We start from the raw sequence: 15,211 nt of genomic DNA on the forward strand, positions 1-15,211 counted from the left end.
AGATTGAAAAAATCCTTTTTTTAGATACATATTTATTTATTTATAAACGTATTTATTTCTAAATAAATATCATGACTGACTGATTGAAGGTAAAGGCTTTGATTTGATTTCAGTCACAGATGTGATTCAGTTTTCACTGTTGAGAAAGGATGTAGATCAGTAATGTTACAAAAATAGTAGTGTTGTAAATGCAATTCGGTGATTTAAATCCCCTTTCAGTGACAGCTCATTTGACCAATGAGTAGTTCTCAAAAGTCGCAGTTTTGATTTTTTCATAGCCAATAGGAGTGAAGAGAATTCTGAAATAGGCGTGGCTACAACATCCCGGTGCCAAGTAGTATCATTGTGAGGTCCAGCAACAGATGGCGACGACAGGAGCGGTTCAAATCTGCCAGGGTGGATGTTTTGATGTCAGAGTCCCGGCCTACTCCAGACTCTTGGTTTCTAATGTTGGATTTGGAAAAAAAACATGCCATCCGAGTTTTATTAATAATTTACTTTTTATAGCTGTTATTTTCTTTGTTTTGACTTCCTATTTCTGCTGGAGGCCTCAAAAAGCCTCGTTCTAGATTTGGCGATAGACGGACCCCAGCGTAAGGAGACGTCTGGAGTATTGTTCGGAAAGTTTCCTAAAATGTATTTAATCAGGTGTGTTGTATTGAGGTGTAACAGGTTCGCTTTATAAAGTTGGTTCTGTTGACGTCATAGCAAAATCTGCAATTAATGCGGACTAGATTTAAGTTAACGAGATAAGCTAACTGTTTAGCTACATAGCAACGAACTGGATGAATGAATGAAGTAACTTGAAGCTACCTGGATAAAAAAAACAAAAAAACAAGTGTTTATTCTTAATGCGAGTTTATGTCACGTATTCCTACAACGTGCTACTGATTTTCTCTACTCTGGAGAACCTTGCTGGGGAACTGTTCCTCGACTGTTAACACTGGCTACCCACAAATGGACAGGAATGCTTTGCTTGGGAGTGGATGGGCAGCGGCAGTTTAGCACGCTAAGATAGCGCTGTGTTGGTACTGACCTGACAATCGTCTCCTAATGTTTATTAGGAAGGGCGAGGTCGGCTTTAGCTAGCTACAGATATATGCACTACTCGGACTTGGCAGCGATAAGTGTGAAGCTTACGCCCAGAGTTTGGAATGGGGAACACGGTGTCATGCTGCGTCTCTTCGGAGTCGAGTCCCAAACTCCCTTCGAGGCAACCCGCCGAGCGGCTGGAGGAGTTTCATACCAGCACCGAAGTGAGCGACGACAACACCGGGCCCTATCTGCAGCATATAAGCGACAGGGAGGTCCCTGATGGTATGTTGACCAGATTATTACTCAGACTTCCGATGTCTTGTGGTAATTTCTATTTCCCTGCTTTTTAACCTAAGTAAACCTCTCAGCCATTTGTTTGCAAAAAAAAAAAAAAACTTTAAAATGCTTTAAGTGTCTTAAATGTACGAAAATATTAACTTCATATACAAACACCGAGACGCTTCACAGTAATAGTGAAAGTATCAATACATTACTGGACAAGTTGCCCAAAGTGTTTGTTGCCAGCCCGCTAGCCAATCTGCAGCAAGGACGAAAACATTCTTGGTAGTGTTTAGCTACCCACTGCATCATATGGATCCTACTGGCGTCAAATTATAGTTACACATTAAAACAAATTGTTCATCAGATAAGAAATGAAACTCTCTTTTATTGAGAAGTGTTTTATAGTGTTTTGCAAAAGTATTCCACATTTTATAACATTAAAACAAACAAAAAAAACCTCACCTTATTTTATAGGTTTATGTGATAAACCAACACAAAGTGATGACGATTGTGCAGTGGAAGGAAACTGATACAGCATTATTAAAAAACAACTACAACAACAACCAAGGAGCAGACCAGACAGCTCAGGGATAGGGTTGTGGAGACGTTTAAATTAGGATTCATTTATAAAACAAAATCCCCATCAGCTTTAAGCACCACATAGAGCACTGTTGAATTCATCACCTAAAAACGGAAAGAGTTTTGCACAAATTGCCAGGAAATAGCTTTTAACCTAAACCGAGAGGGGTGGCCAGCAGAATATTAATCAGAGAAGTAGCCAAGCTGCCTGTGATAACTCTGGAGGAGCTGCAGAAATCTGAAGAATCCGTTGACGTCACTTCATCAATCTGACCTGCATGTAAGAGTGGCAAGAAGAAGCACTTTCTGGACAGTAAGCTATAAAAAGTCTTGATTGCCACCGGCCAGTATGGGACACAGCAAACATGTGGGAGAATGTGTTCAGTCAGAGCCCCCCCGCCAATACATGCATTATATCAATGCATATATGTTGAAATGGCCCAGTGTAAAGATGTGTTTGTAAAGAAGAATTGGCAAAAGCCTAAGTCTCTACATGTGTAAAGCTGATATAGACATATAATAGCAGACATGGAGCAGTAGCAAAAGGTGGTTCTACAATGTATTGACTCAGAGTGCATGCTACACTTAAAATCATTTTTCATCTACCTCTACGATTTTACATTACTATGTAGATCTATCACGGTTGATTTTTTCTTTATAAAGTTAAGTATTTTTATGATTTTATGTTTTAATAAAAACATGAAGTCTTGCTTATAATATATATTAAAGGCTCTCAGTATGCTATTTTTTTTTTGCTGTTAGGGATGTTGAAATTGCAAATTGATGTTCTAAAGTTCCAGCAAAGGTTTGTTTTCCCATTGTTCTGCTGACCCCTGCTCAGTAAAGGTATTTAAAGTATGTCTCTGTAGTTTTAGTTAAAGCTCACTTTTGTGGTGTCAGCACTTGTCTTCCCTCTTTGCATTGATTTCCAGATATGCTCAGCATTTATGACATTTGTGTCACTGTGGACGGTCTAGGGACACCGGCTGTTGGTCAGGCTAGGGTCAGAATCCATCCAGCAGTCCTTCATGCATTTCTCACAGTTCTCGCTTCACAAATACCCCCATCCTCTAATCCCTTGTTCATTATGTAATGTGCCTTCTGCAGGGATTTGAAGAAAGAAGACTTTCATGTCATGCTAATAGAGGGAAGGGTTTTTTATGTTTATTTTTATGCTGTTGTTTTTTTGGGCTTCCGCTGCAACTCATGCAAGCAACCTGCTACAGCTGTTGCTGATAGCTGAGCCTAAGAAATGTTGTTTAGCAGAATTGCACAGAGTGCTGTCATCTGTCTGTCTGTTCATGGTTTTAGTTCTCTGCTTTGGGATCATCTCTGCCCACAAGCGAGAAGCAAGCAGACACTCCCAGCCCGGCTTTTAAGCATTTAATGTTTTCACAGAGCTGGCCTTGGAATCTAATCCATCGGACCACGCCCGAGCAAGCACCATCTTCCTCAGCAAGTCCCAGACAGACGGTCAGTGGTCCTAATATATCACACCATTATATACACACACCCAAACGTCACATTAAATGTCATCTATGTGAACAGTCAGCATATATCTGAAGCTGATTGCTTTGCATGCCATAACAATGATTCCTTTATGTTTGTGATGCTATCTCTGGTCCTTTTTTTGTGGTTACTTGGAGTTCCTGATGGTGCTCAAACTCTGGTTCGCTACAATCTCCCCAGTGTTTATTTAAATGTTTACTTATATAACCCTTAGGTGAATCCAATTAACTTCTCCATAACTTCAAATAACTTCTCATCGCTTATTGACAGATCTCAGACCAGCTGAAAGGATTGGTGATGGGCTGTAACCAAACTGCTTCAATTACAAACATGGCCTGCTAATATTAGATCTGTCAGGAATCTTTAAGCATTGGGCCAATTTACCAAGGTTGTTTGAAGTTGATGTCCTGCTCGTTTATTCAACAAGCATAAATCAGATTTAAAAACGTAGGACTTAAAACCTTAAAATATCAGTGGAGCCAATATTTATATTTGCTCTTCAGAAATGACTTTGTTCTTTGTCCCATTCCTTCTCGGCAGCCCAAATCGGTCTAAAAGGGAAAGCTTGAAATTATTGAGATGAGGTTATGTGAAACAGTAGATTATTTACCTGTAGTAAACGGATGTCAAATCAAGAGTGAGTTTGAAGCAAGTAAAAAAAATTCCTCAGAGCAGTAAAAGGTCACGACGCTAATATTAGTGGGTAATATATTGGTCGTTACTGCTTTGAGCATTTTGTTACTTTTTTTTTTACTGTATCTTTGTGATATGTCTACTCATCTGTCTGCTACAGGCAGGGAAACTATTATTGGTGATAACTTCAAACAATCTCACTTTAAAAAGGTCAAACTATGTTTTGCAGCTAGTTGAGACAGTTTAAGGTTAACAGTTTCTTTTTTTCTAATAATATTTCATAACTATGACAGAGTTGGGTTCACTTCCTGCTCTGTTGCATCATGGAACCTTAAAATATGTGCATTAATTAATAATGTAGCTGTTTTTAATAAAAAAAAAAACTGGTGCCGTTTATAGTGGTAGCAAGTAAGACCCTGTGTTTGGTACTGCCTTCTGTTTCCTGTTTTAAACACTTCTTTCCTTGCAGTGCGCGACAAGAGAAAAAGCAACCACATAAACCATATGAGTCATGTAAGTATTTGATTTGCTTCTTCTTTTTTAAGAATTGGGGTTAAAAGTTTCCAAATAATCTCATCTATGAATAGTTTGGATCAACTATAATTCTCTCTAGGATAAATTGTATAATTCAGTAAACATTTGATTGTTCAACCTTATGATGTTTGACTAACAAATTGTTCTCTAGATCTAAAAGTCAAATAAAGTTGATGTGTTGTGTTGTAACAAAAGGATCCAGCCTCCAGTAAGAGCCCACTATGACACACATGTAACCTAAAAATTTAACAGTTTGAAATAATTCATCAATTTTAACACATAATGCTCAGCCTCCCACTGCAGTCGTATGACACTGAGTTTGTGATGTCATGACGTCCTTTTAAAACGGAGGTGTACCAGGTCAGCAGGTGTGGCAGAATCAGCTCATGTTCAAAACCTTGTTTTACTCAATATAGGTCAAATCTCACAGATTTATCGTAACTTTTGCCAAATTTTAATTTGAGAAGTAGTCATCCAAACCCTTTGTGACATATGTTTCACCACAAAAAAAAAAAAAAAATCACCAGCGGCACAAACATGCCATTTGCCTTGCCACAAGAAGGTTCTGAGTTTGAATCCTGGTTGGGGCGTGTCTCCATGGAGTTTGCATGTTCTCTCTGGGTACACGCATATGTTTTCTGCAAACTGCTGCCGCTAGGTGGTGGAATGTAAAATGTTTCTTTTGTAAAGAGAAATGGAACTGGGTTGTTGAATAAAATTGTTCCTAAACCAGATAACATTATTTTAAAGTTTAATATTTGAATATATTTCTTTTACCTTCTTCCATGCTTTATTAACAAAGCCAGCTCTGTTTTCTTTTGGAAAAACACACTTGTACATTCTGCGCATGTTCATTGTGTGAATTTTCTGTCTCCAGGTTTCTCCTGGTCCCCCGTTAAAGAAGTACAGCTCCTGTTCTACCATCTTCATAGACGATAGCACCGTGAGCCAGCCAAACCTCAAAAGCACAATTAAATGGTGAGACTCGTACAGAAACACAGACACTCATCGATTCGCTGCTGAAAAATCTCCTATTTCACATGAGAAAATCATGTTGCGTCACACTTTGGTAATCCTAAAGTAATAGCTAACAGATGCTTGACTCAACAGATAACAGATGTTATCTTGCCTCATTTCAATGTTATGACGTTGTTTTATGGGTAATGGTTTAATCCTGTTTCATCAGGATTATGTATCCTGAATCCTTAGCGCTAAATGTGTCAAATACTTTGTCGCCCTAAACCCGCAGGCAGTAATCGGTCTTTTCATTAATCATTGGTTTGAAACAAATAGTAAACAACCAAATTAAAGTAAAATTAACAAACGTGTTATTTCTTTTCCGCAGTGTCACTTTAGCAATATACTACCACATCAAAAACAGGTAGGTTTGAAGCTTTTAGAACTTTTTACATTATTATTATAATATTATTTTATAACTGAGTTGTCTATGTGATCTAAACAGATGTTCTGCTTGGTTTTTAGGGACTCTGACAGGTCACTGGACATCTTTGATGAGAAGTTGCACCCTTTATCAGTAAGTATCTTGATAGAATTTAACTCCCTGTTGGAAAAAGTTTTTGCTGCATTATTTTTGTAGTTTAATGGTTGGATTTAGAGCAATGATTAACAGCAGTATACTGTACCTGAATGGATTTTAGTAGAGTTGATCTGAATGTTTTCAGGGTTTTCTCACTCTTTGTTTTTGTTGCGTTTACATTTAAGGAGTGGGATTACACATTCATGGTGAAATGTCCTGGTTTCCCAATCTTAAACTTTGCTTTGTGTTGTTGTAGTCCCACCCAGTCGCTTCGCTTTTAAATGTATCTGTTTAATATTAATGTGGAACAGTCGGAGTGAAATCTTTCTCTTGTGCAAATCCCAGGATGCAGTTCAAAGTGATGTAAACACTGAAACAATCCTGCATATTAATACACACAGTTCCTTGCACAAAAATGTTACCTAACTGAAAAACTAAAGCTGTAGTCAGTGTTATGTTTACTGTTTACGAGGGTGCATCTGAAACACGATTAAAAGCAATGAGTTCAAAACTGGTTTTCATTTAAACTTGTAATGAAGTAGTAGGGATCTTTGCTGGTATTTATATATTTCGCTAGTGGAACTAACTATAGTCCTTTGGTGTTGCAAAGCAGATTTGTATCCATGTTACACAATCAACAACAAACAAGTGAGCATTTCCAGGTAAACGGCACAGAGCGAAACGGTGACAAACAGCACGGAGCCAGTTTATTTTGTCATTAAGTGTTTCCTGATGTGAAAAAGGCGCTGCCTTAAATCAAGAAGGATCTGATGGTATAATAGACCCACTGCAGCTTGATGTCACAAGTGTGAGCTCCACCCTCGTTTCCTTTTGGATGGCAAAAGAGCCAGGTAATCTTGAACCAACACGTTTTTGAGGTAGTCTGATGCTCCTAGCACCAATATTTAAAGCTCTATTTGTCGTGAAAGGTATTCGAAGTGAAAATTGTGATCCACATGTAACTCCTTATTAAACTTGCACAGTTCATGAGCCTTATTTGAAGTCCTTAAAGGTCATTTTTATTAATAAGCAAGTCCCTGTACACCACATAAAACAAGTTAAAATAATTAAAAGGTCCAACTTTTGTGCTTTCAGAATTTGTTATGTATAAAGTCCCGGGTTTTTAATAAAGGAATAAAATGTCTGAACAATGCTTTGTTCATTTGCGGACCGCAAGAACTTACTAGGGATGGATTTAACTAGAATAGTCCTTTTATCTCAAATCTTTGGAGATTAATGTTATCCATATGCAATATTTATTTAAATGTTTTTGTTAAAGCTGAAATCACCCTTGTCATTGCTAGTGGTTTATCCCTTCACGCACAGCGTGAGCACTGAAAACTGCTTAATGGGCCTCTCCTTTGTCTGTGTAAATTGCGGTCAGTCTGGGGAATCGGCTACCAAATAGTTTTTGGGATTTTTTTGGCGGCGCTAGTGGTCTTTTTATTTTTATTTAAAAGTAGGTAGTTGGGAAGTAGGGTGAAGAGAGATGGAAGACATGCAGCGCACCTCGCTGTGGTCGGAACTCAAACCCGGCTGCGTCGAGGACTGAGGCCGTCTCATATCGGTCATGTACTCTACCGCTATGCCACAAGCTGTGGCCCTTTGAGCCATTTAGGAACCAGTGAGGCTCAGAGCTTTAAGGGCTACACCTATACTCATAGAATCTGCAGTTACAGTACGTAACGAACATTTTATTTCAGATTGGCTCCGCCCTTTAAGGCTATCGCTAGTGAATAAAAGGCGAAGCAGGATGTAGTCAATGCCTCACTGGATCTGTCTGAACCACAATCATTGGTATGGATCTTTAACCTGTGCGCGCAAGATGAGCGCTAAATCCCACTGAGGAAACGGTGAGCATGACACCGGTCTTTGTCTACGTATACCTTTTTATAAAACATCATCAGTGGGTGGTTAAAGACTGTTCTGTCTCCAAGCCCCTAATGACAGGATACATAGCTGCAGCATATGTTTTAATTGTGCTAAAACCACATTTCTGTTCATAAGCTGCTGCAGAATTAACATAGTAGTGGACATAGAATGGAACCCACATCGTACTAAGAACACCAGCTCTCAAAAGCTTTTCATTTCCACGTGTATAACGCTGTGGTAAGCGCCCCTGTCCAGAGGCACTGACCTATCTCTGGGTAGCTCCTGACCGCCCCTCCTACCTAGAGGAATGCATCACCTGTGTACTCAGGGGGCTATGAGAGTCACTGACAGCTGTTCCTCTCGACCCTGATCCAGGAGCCACGGGATCAGCAGGACTGGGGAAAAGTATAAAGGAGTATCTATGGCCACAGACTGTGAGCTAAGGCTCTTCCCATGGGCTCAGTGAGAACCATAGCTGGCACTGGCCATTTTTTTCCTGTGTATCAAACAGATCAACTGCTGCTCTGCCGCATCTGTTCTATAACTGAGCGATCAGGTTAGGATGAAGGCTTCAGTCCCTGTGTAGAAGAGCACCTCTTGACAGGATACTAGGGATGTAAAACAGTGTTAAACAGCCGTCCACTTCTCATTCTGTGCAAAGGATGTGTGTGAGGAGATTACCACTAGATCGCACGATTTGACTGAGTAGTAGACATTTTCAGAAACCTTGCTCATAGAGGAAAGGTTTGTTCTATTTCACAATTGTCTGCAAGTAATTTTTTGCATCTTTCTTATGTCCTTTGGTGGGTTGGAGCACGCCAGCTGCCGACCTCTGTGACTCTGCTCAGAGCAAACTGCGGCACCAGCAGTTGGGTGGAAGAGACGGTGGGTGGGGGAGCTCAGGAAGCTGTATCATCTCAGCTGATGTCAACGGTCCTACCAGCGACCGGTGATGTAGGAGGGGCTCAAGCTTGTCAAGAGACATTTGCAACTTCTCCATCACAGATTGGAAGTGGGGGCTGCACAGTCCATCCAGACTAATAGGACCCTCCAACAGCTCCTTCTTCAAGTATTCAGAGAGGGAAGAGGACAGACGGTGCCACATTTGATGCTGTAGCAGGATCTGCCAAGTGATGATGTGGGAGGAGCACACAGCTGATGCCACACATAAATTTAAAACTGTCAACAAAATTGCAGACATTTTCTGCATCTTCTGGCGGGAGATCTATATCTTTAGCCTTCGAGATGGTGAAGGTAAGAAAGAGGATTTTATTGGTTGCCGCTGCAGACTGAGTGGCACACTGATGGGAGTGATTAGTGATTCTTGCCATAATCTGGTTGCCGGGGGAGGAGGGCATAGGTCGTCGCATGACGTGCTGGCCAAGAACAGGAGGCCAGCTTTAATCCGTGAGGGACCCCACCCTCAAGATGGGTCAGAAGGGGGTGATTAGTGCCTTCAGTTGAAGGGGCTCAGCCGCCGCTCCCGACCCATACGCCGTTACTGCCGGGAAGGGCGGCCAGTCATCTGTGGAAGGTGGGCATTGTGGTGCAGGGCCGGTGGGACATCTTTGGTGTTAGCTACCTTAGCTATTATGTCGAGTAGCATGCTAACAAGCTCTCCCACTCACTCACACATACTCCCCTTGTGTGGAGTGGAGAGTTCGCTGACCTCAGGATTCCTTGTTTGTAAGCACCTTTCTATGGCTCCTCTGTCTTTGGGAGGCGAGCAGAGGTGCTACCAGTTTGTGTCTCAAAGGCGGAATCATCTGATTCCTGCCTAGCGTCAAAGATGTCTAGCGCACCTTCCAGCAAGTAGCGGTCTGCAACAGGGAATTTCCCTTGTAGCGGAGAGAAGATCCCGAGCCACTGTTGCTTCTCCAGAGGGAGGTGCCCTCGCAGATGCAATCAGGTTAAAGCTCAGAATGTAACCTGTCTGATAAGACAGACACAGGTGGATGGTTCCTTGACAGCACCATCCACCTGGAATCAGTGTTCTTGAGAAGGAATCTGCCCTTTTTGCTTGTCGCTGAAGAAAAAATGGAATCCAATTACCCGGTCTGAGCGCAATTTATACAAACCGGGCCCATCCAACAGGTGGCCGTGAAGTTTCCAGTGCTCACGCTGTGCACTAAGAGACACCACTGCTGATACCCTTAAACGGTGAAGCCTATACGAAATAGAATAGAGGAAAATAAGAAGAACATGTGAGAATGGACACCTTGTTGTGGAGGCTGGTATGATTGTTGTGTCTGTCAGGTGAGAGAATATATGTAGGAAAAGTTGAAACATTGCACCTCATGTAGGCAAGTTTTGGGGGGGAAAATTGTTACCATTAGGAGGAAAATGACTTGGAAAAACTTTTCCAGAGAAAAATAAAGCACTGAAGCCAAATAAGGCAACATCAACACCTGGCTAATGAAGGAACTGGGGTTTTCTGGTAAACAGCTGCACTGAGCTTTGTTCTTTTTCAGTGTAGAAATTGACTCCATGCAGCCAAAAAACTGTAAATTGTATCTTTTATACATTTGTTTTCTTTTTTGCACAAATTAACTTTATAATTTCGAAAAGATGTCAGGTGATTATTGTATAATTTTTTCTTAAACAAAAACTTTATCCATTATTTTTTTACAGTCTGGTTGAGGTGGGTAGATGGAAAACCTCCCTCCTCTGAAAAGAGGTTTGGCTTAAAAAGTTTGAGAACTGCTCATTTTGAAGGTCCTGCTTAAATGTAATATTGTAGAAAATGACAAAATGCTGCTTTAAACATGCATTTGTTAAAATGATCCATTATAAAAGACACTAAGTAGCTTGGTGAAGTTTGTTTTTACAATTGGGTTTTTCTTGATGCTACTGCTTTCTTTCTAAGCAGTGTGGTATTTGTGGTTTTAAATGGCTCAAGATTCAAACAAAAATATAGATACTGTTACCTTCTAGCCATTTACATCACAAACCAATCTCTAGCGATGACCACAACCACCTTCATATCCTGTTTCCTCCCTCAGTCATGTATGAATCTTTCCATCCCACACAGAAAGAGCCAGTGCCAGACGACTACGCATATCTGGACCCAGAACACAAACTGATCTATCGCTTCGTCAGAACACTCTTCAGCGCTGCACAGCTCACTGCAGAATGTGCCATCGTCACACTTGTAAGTGTGTAGCTTTTTGGACAATGGACAGTAGTGTTAATTGTTATCATGCTAAAGCTTAATGTGTTTAATATCTCATTGCATTTACAGTATAAAGTGATGTAGAAAGATTTGCATTTTTAATCTTCAACAACATTGAATTTTATTCAAATAAAAGTACACAGGAGCATGTTTTGCACAACGTTAGTTTTCATCTGTAGCTTACTTTGATGTTTCCTTATTTAGTCACCAGAGGGCAGCAAAGCCCTGCAAACAAGACAAAAACAACTCTTTCCAGAGTAAAATGTTAACACAGTGAAGGATGGACACATGAGGCATTTTGATTTAAGGGCAAGAAAAATGTTCGTGGTTATTTTAGTTAATCATTTTTTATTTTATCTGACTGCTGATTTTGTTTTGAGTACAATATACAGTGTAAAGAAATGACCTATAGAGAGATTAAATAACTGCCAAATAAGAGTTATGGGTTTTACTATTCTTCCAGGTCTACCTAGAACGTTTGCTGACTTATGCTGAGCTGGACATTTGTCCCGCCAACTGGAAGCGTATCGTCCTGGGAGCCATCCTGTTAGCCTCCAAAGTCTGGGATGACCAGGCTGTGTGGAACGTTGACTACTGCCAGATCCTTAAAGACATCACTGTGGAGGACATGTGAGTTGTGTGCATGCATAGATACAATCCTTATGAAGCCTTGATAGACGTGAATTTAAGGAAAGAAGCGACTTTTCCCTAACGAGGTCTTGTTGGAAGACGTTTAAGTAACTTGAAATGAAAGTAAATCTAACATCTGTTGCTTCTGTTTCAAGTATTAGATGTGACTTTGATTGAAACACTTGATGAAAAAGAAAATAACACAATAGCCTGGTATGTATCAGGTTTCTTTTAGTTTAAAATAAAAGTAGGTTTCTGAAAAGATACAAATGAATATGGGCTAAAGCATGCTGTAGAAGAGCAAAAGGAGACTAGAAATTTGATTGAATATGAACATTTCTATAGAGCTTTTTATATAAACTCTTTAGGAGTCTAACAAACAAGTATAAAGTACATTATAGACCGTTGGATAAATTTTTATAATCCGTTGGATTATATTTATATTTTGTCCTCAATGCAACTACCTGGCACAACATGCTTGTCCCTCTAATAAAAGCAATATAATAAGATGCACTTAAATCAGCCAGAAAAAGTGCTTGAATAAATGGAAGCTGTGGCATCTCTGCTGTCTGGCTGTGAGCCAGTGAAGAGGCCAGGGGCTGCACTTGGAGGACCACAGCTTTATTTCCTGCAATTGCTTTTCTCATGACTGTGTGTGAAAGAGGTTGTGAGTGCTGGCTTGTTTTTAATGATTTGGACAGAAGCGCTCTGCCTGCATGTGTGTGTTTGCCGTCTGTGCCCCCATCCTCTTCTGACTCGCTCTCCCTGTCCTCTCATATACGTCTGACCTACACGCTCCCTGCTCTGTTTTCATTGCTGCCACTGAAGAGTCTTTGTGAGCTGGTTCGAGTCTGGGCCGAGGGATGGGAAGAATAGAAGAGAGGGAAACAGAGAAAAATGGAAGGGAGGGTCTCAAGTGCTCTCACTGCTTCTACATAATGGCCCCGGCTCTCGTCCGCTCCATTAGTTGCCCCGGGAAACCAGACATCACACACACACACACACACTCGTATGTACTCTCATCACCTTTGCTGACCAACAAAGCATCCTGGATGTTGTCTCCTTGGAGACCACCTCCCTTAGATTTACTCATGACTGTGATGATGAGGGATCATGAAGGCTGTCGTCTGGCAAAGGCGAACTGTTACACTCCAGGAAAGTTTGTGGAAATACATATTTGATTACCTGAAAGCTTTGTGGAACCTTAAGTTAGAGAAACATAACTCTAGATATGGCTCTCTAACTTAACCTACTCAACCAAAGTAGTTCTTGTGTTTTCCAACAAATTGGTGTTTGGCTGGTTTAACAAACTTGTAATGCTAACCAGCATTTCCATCTGCTATTAAGAGATGTGTCTACTGGTGGGACTTATAAGGACTGCTTCTAACAGGATTTCTGAGCACCAACTAATAATGTCCCGCATGTCCTTGCCCCCCCCCCACGTCCTTATTTTTTTGAGGTCATTGTTTGAGTCGCTATGATTAACCCTCAGGTGTCTCCTTACCCTCCAGGAATGAAATGGAGCGGCAGTTCCTGGAACTCCTCCAGTTTAATATCAACGTGCCAGCCAGTGTTTACGCCAAGTACTACTTTGACCTGCGGCAGCTGGCTGACGACAACAATCAGAACTTCTTGCTGGAGCCCCTCAACAACCAGCGTGCTCAGAAACTAGAGGTGAGCTGACCTCTAAAGACTTAGAAAGGGCATTTTGACATCTGTAGTCTGATGTTTACATGCAATCATCATTGTTATTAATGTCTTAATTATTTACTTGAGCTGTTCCCTTTTTGGGTGGACTGATATTATAACTTACAACTACACAGAAGAGAGAGCTGGTGTTTCAACTAAGTTTTTTATAGTTGGAGATTTTCCAGAGGCAATCTTTCTGCCTGAGGTTTCAACTTCAGTGACACCATTGACCTTCTTTATTTCTTTTTCTATGATTGTTTGTCCAGGCCATTTCAAGACTGTGTGAAGACAAGTACAAGGACCTGAGTAAAGTAGCAATGAGACGATCCCTCAGCGCAGACAACCTGATAGGTATACGACATTCAAACGCTGTGCTCTCATAGACCCCCCCGCTGCTGGCCGTGACATCTCCACATCTCAGCGAACCCACAGCCGACACCAGACAAACCTACAGAGTCAAACGGGGGTTCTGCCCATCGTGAGCATGACCCGCTCATAGGAGTTTGTTACAGCTTTATTATTGCATCTTTGATGAAGCTGACATTATGGCTTCTCACCCAAATGATTGTCAGCGATTCGTTTTGCAGATTTGTTAGTTATGTCCTAACTCTCTCTACCCATAAACTGTTCAAAGTAAAGAAACAATGAAGTTTTAATTGTGACAAAAAACAGCATTAGTTAAAAACATTTAACCTGTTCCTTCTTGGTAGTTGAGGCTAGGGCTGATTAATATAATCTCCAGAAGGAATTATGTGGATCTGGACGACTGTTTAAGCTCAACTGGTGAAATTATTCAGAAGAAAACTTCAGAATGTCTGTAGAACAAAACCTGTAATATCTTTTCAACAGGACGGATCCGTTCCTCAATGTTCTTTTTATTTATCAAATAACCACATCTCTTTATCTTTAGTTTTTTACAGCCTACATTTTTCATAATTGTGTGAAATTAACATTGGAAATGTGGGTTTTTTACTTAATTTTTACAAACAGATTTTACCGCTTTGGCTTCACACAGAGGGTAAAGTTCATGTGTTAATTGTATCCAAATATATTCACTGATTATTTATTGTATCGCTGATCTTCAGGCATTGGTACTCAGAAAAGCTTCACAGCACTGAGAAATATTAGCTTTTTGGAACAATTTTCTGAATTTGTTCTGAAATTGGTCATTTTATCATTTTAACTGGAATAGTTAAAGAGGCATTCTTTATTACAAAGTACCTGGAAAAGTGCTAAATTACCCTTTTATTCTTTTTAAATATTTCCATGTCTTCATATATTTTAGTGGTCATGATCAACAGTTCTCCTGGCTGTCTTTAGACTAAAGTCTTTTTCTTTTGACATTTTAAATCCTGCTAGACGAGTTGTGGGGTTTTTATTTCTTGAGCCACTTAACACTGACCTTAACTTTAATATACAACTAACCTAAGTTAATAACTGTTGTTGTATTAAAAAGTAATGGAAAAAAATTCAATTATTCATTAGCTTATCTGTTCATTGGTTACAGTGTATGTATTCTTTATATGTGCAGAAATGCTAATTTATACGTGGTAAAGTAATATCTTTTTATTATCCTTTGGTGACAGAACTTCAAATATGGAGCTCTTAACAACCACTCGAAACTGGTTATTTGATGAGTTGTCTGAACAGTTTATTGGATCAGTTAGACTGGTTTTGAAAAATGTAAGGTTTCCAAACCACTAAAACAGTATTGTTTTAATGTATTGGCGCCCCCCCCA

At 40.1% G+C, this 15,211-nt stretch overlaps 1 protein-coding gene across 1 annotated transcript; it reads left to right on the forward strand.

Annotated features, from left to right (window-relative positions):
• The first annotated feature begins 332 nt into the window (after positions 1-332).
• Positions 333-14,946, forward strand: ccnyl1 (cyclin Y-like 1). Its single transcript, XM_047370938.1, has 11 exons — positions 333-648; positions 1,065-1,317; positions 3,295-3,369; positions 4,508-4,551; positions 5,450-5,550; positions 5,918-5,953; positions 6,055-6,106; positions 11,013-11,132; positions 11,617-11,783; positions 13,295-13,457; positions 13,739-14,946. The coding sequence occupies exons 2-11, from the start codon at positions 1,155-1,157 to the stop codon at positions 13,853-13,855; spliced, it is 1,038 nt and encodes a 345-aa protein (XP_047226894.1). The 5' UTR covers positions 333-648; positions 1,065-1,154; the 3' UTR covers positions 13,856-14,946.
• Positions 14,947-15,211: the final 265 nt, after the last annotated feature.

Source organism: Girardinichthys multiradiatus, chromosome 7, assembly GCF_021462225.1.
Source record: "Girardinichthys multiradiatus isolate DD_20200921_A chromosome 7, DD_fGirMul_XY1, whole genome shotgun sequence".
In the NCBI taxonomy this organism is placed as follows: Eukaryota; Metazoa; Chordata; class Actinopteri; order Cyprinodontiformes; family Goodeidae; genus Girardinichthys; species Girardinichthys multiradiatus.

Coding starts and splice junctions, on each gene's coding strand:
- ccnyl1 (XM_047370938.1), top strand. CDS start 1,155: ATGGGGAACACGGTGTCATGCTGCGTCTCTTCGGAGTCGAGTCCCAAA. Junction 4,552..5,449: donor ACATAAACCATATGAGTCAT/GTAAGTATTTGA, acceptor TTCTGTCTCCAG/GTTTCTCCTGGTCCCCCGTT. Junction 5,954..6,054: donor TACTACCACATCAAAAACAG/GTAGGTTTGAAG, acceptor CTTGGTTTTTAG/GGACTCTGACAGGTCACTGG.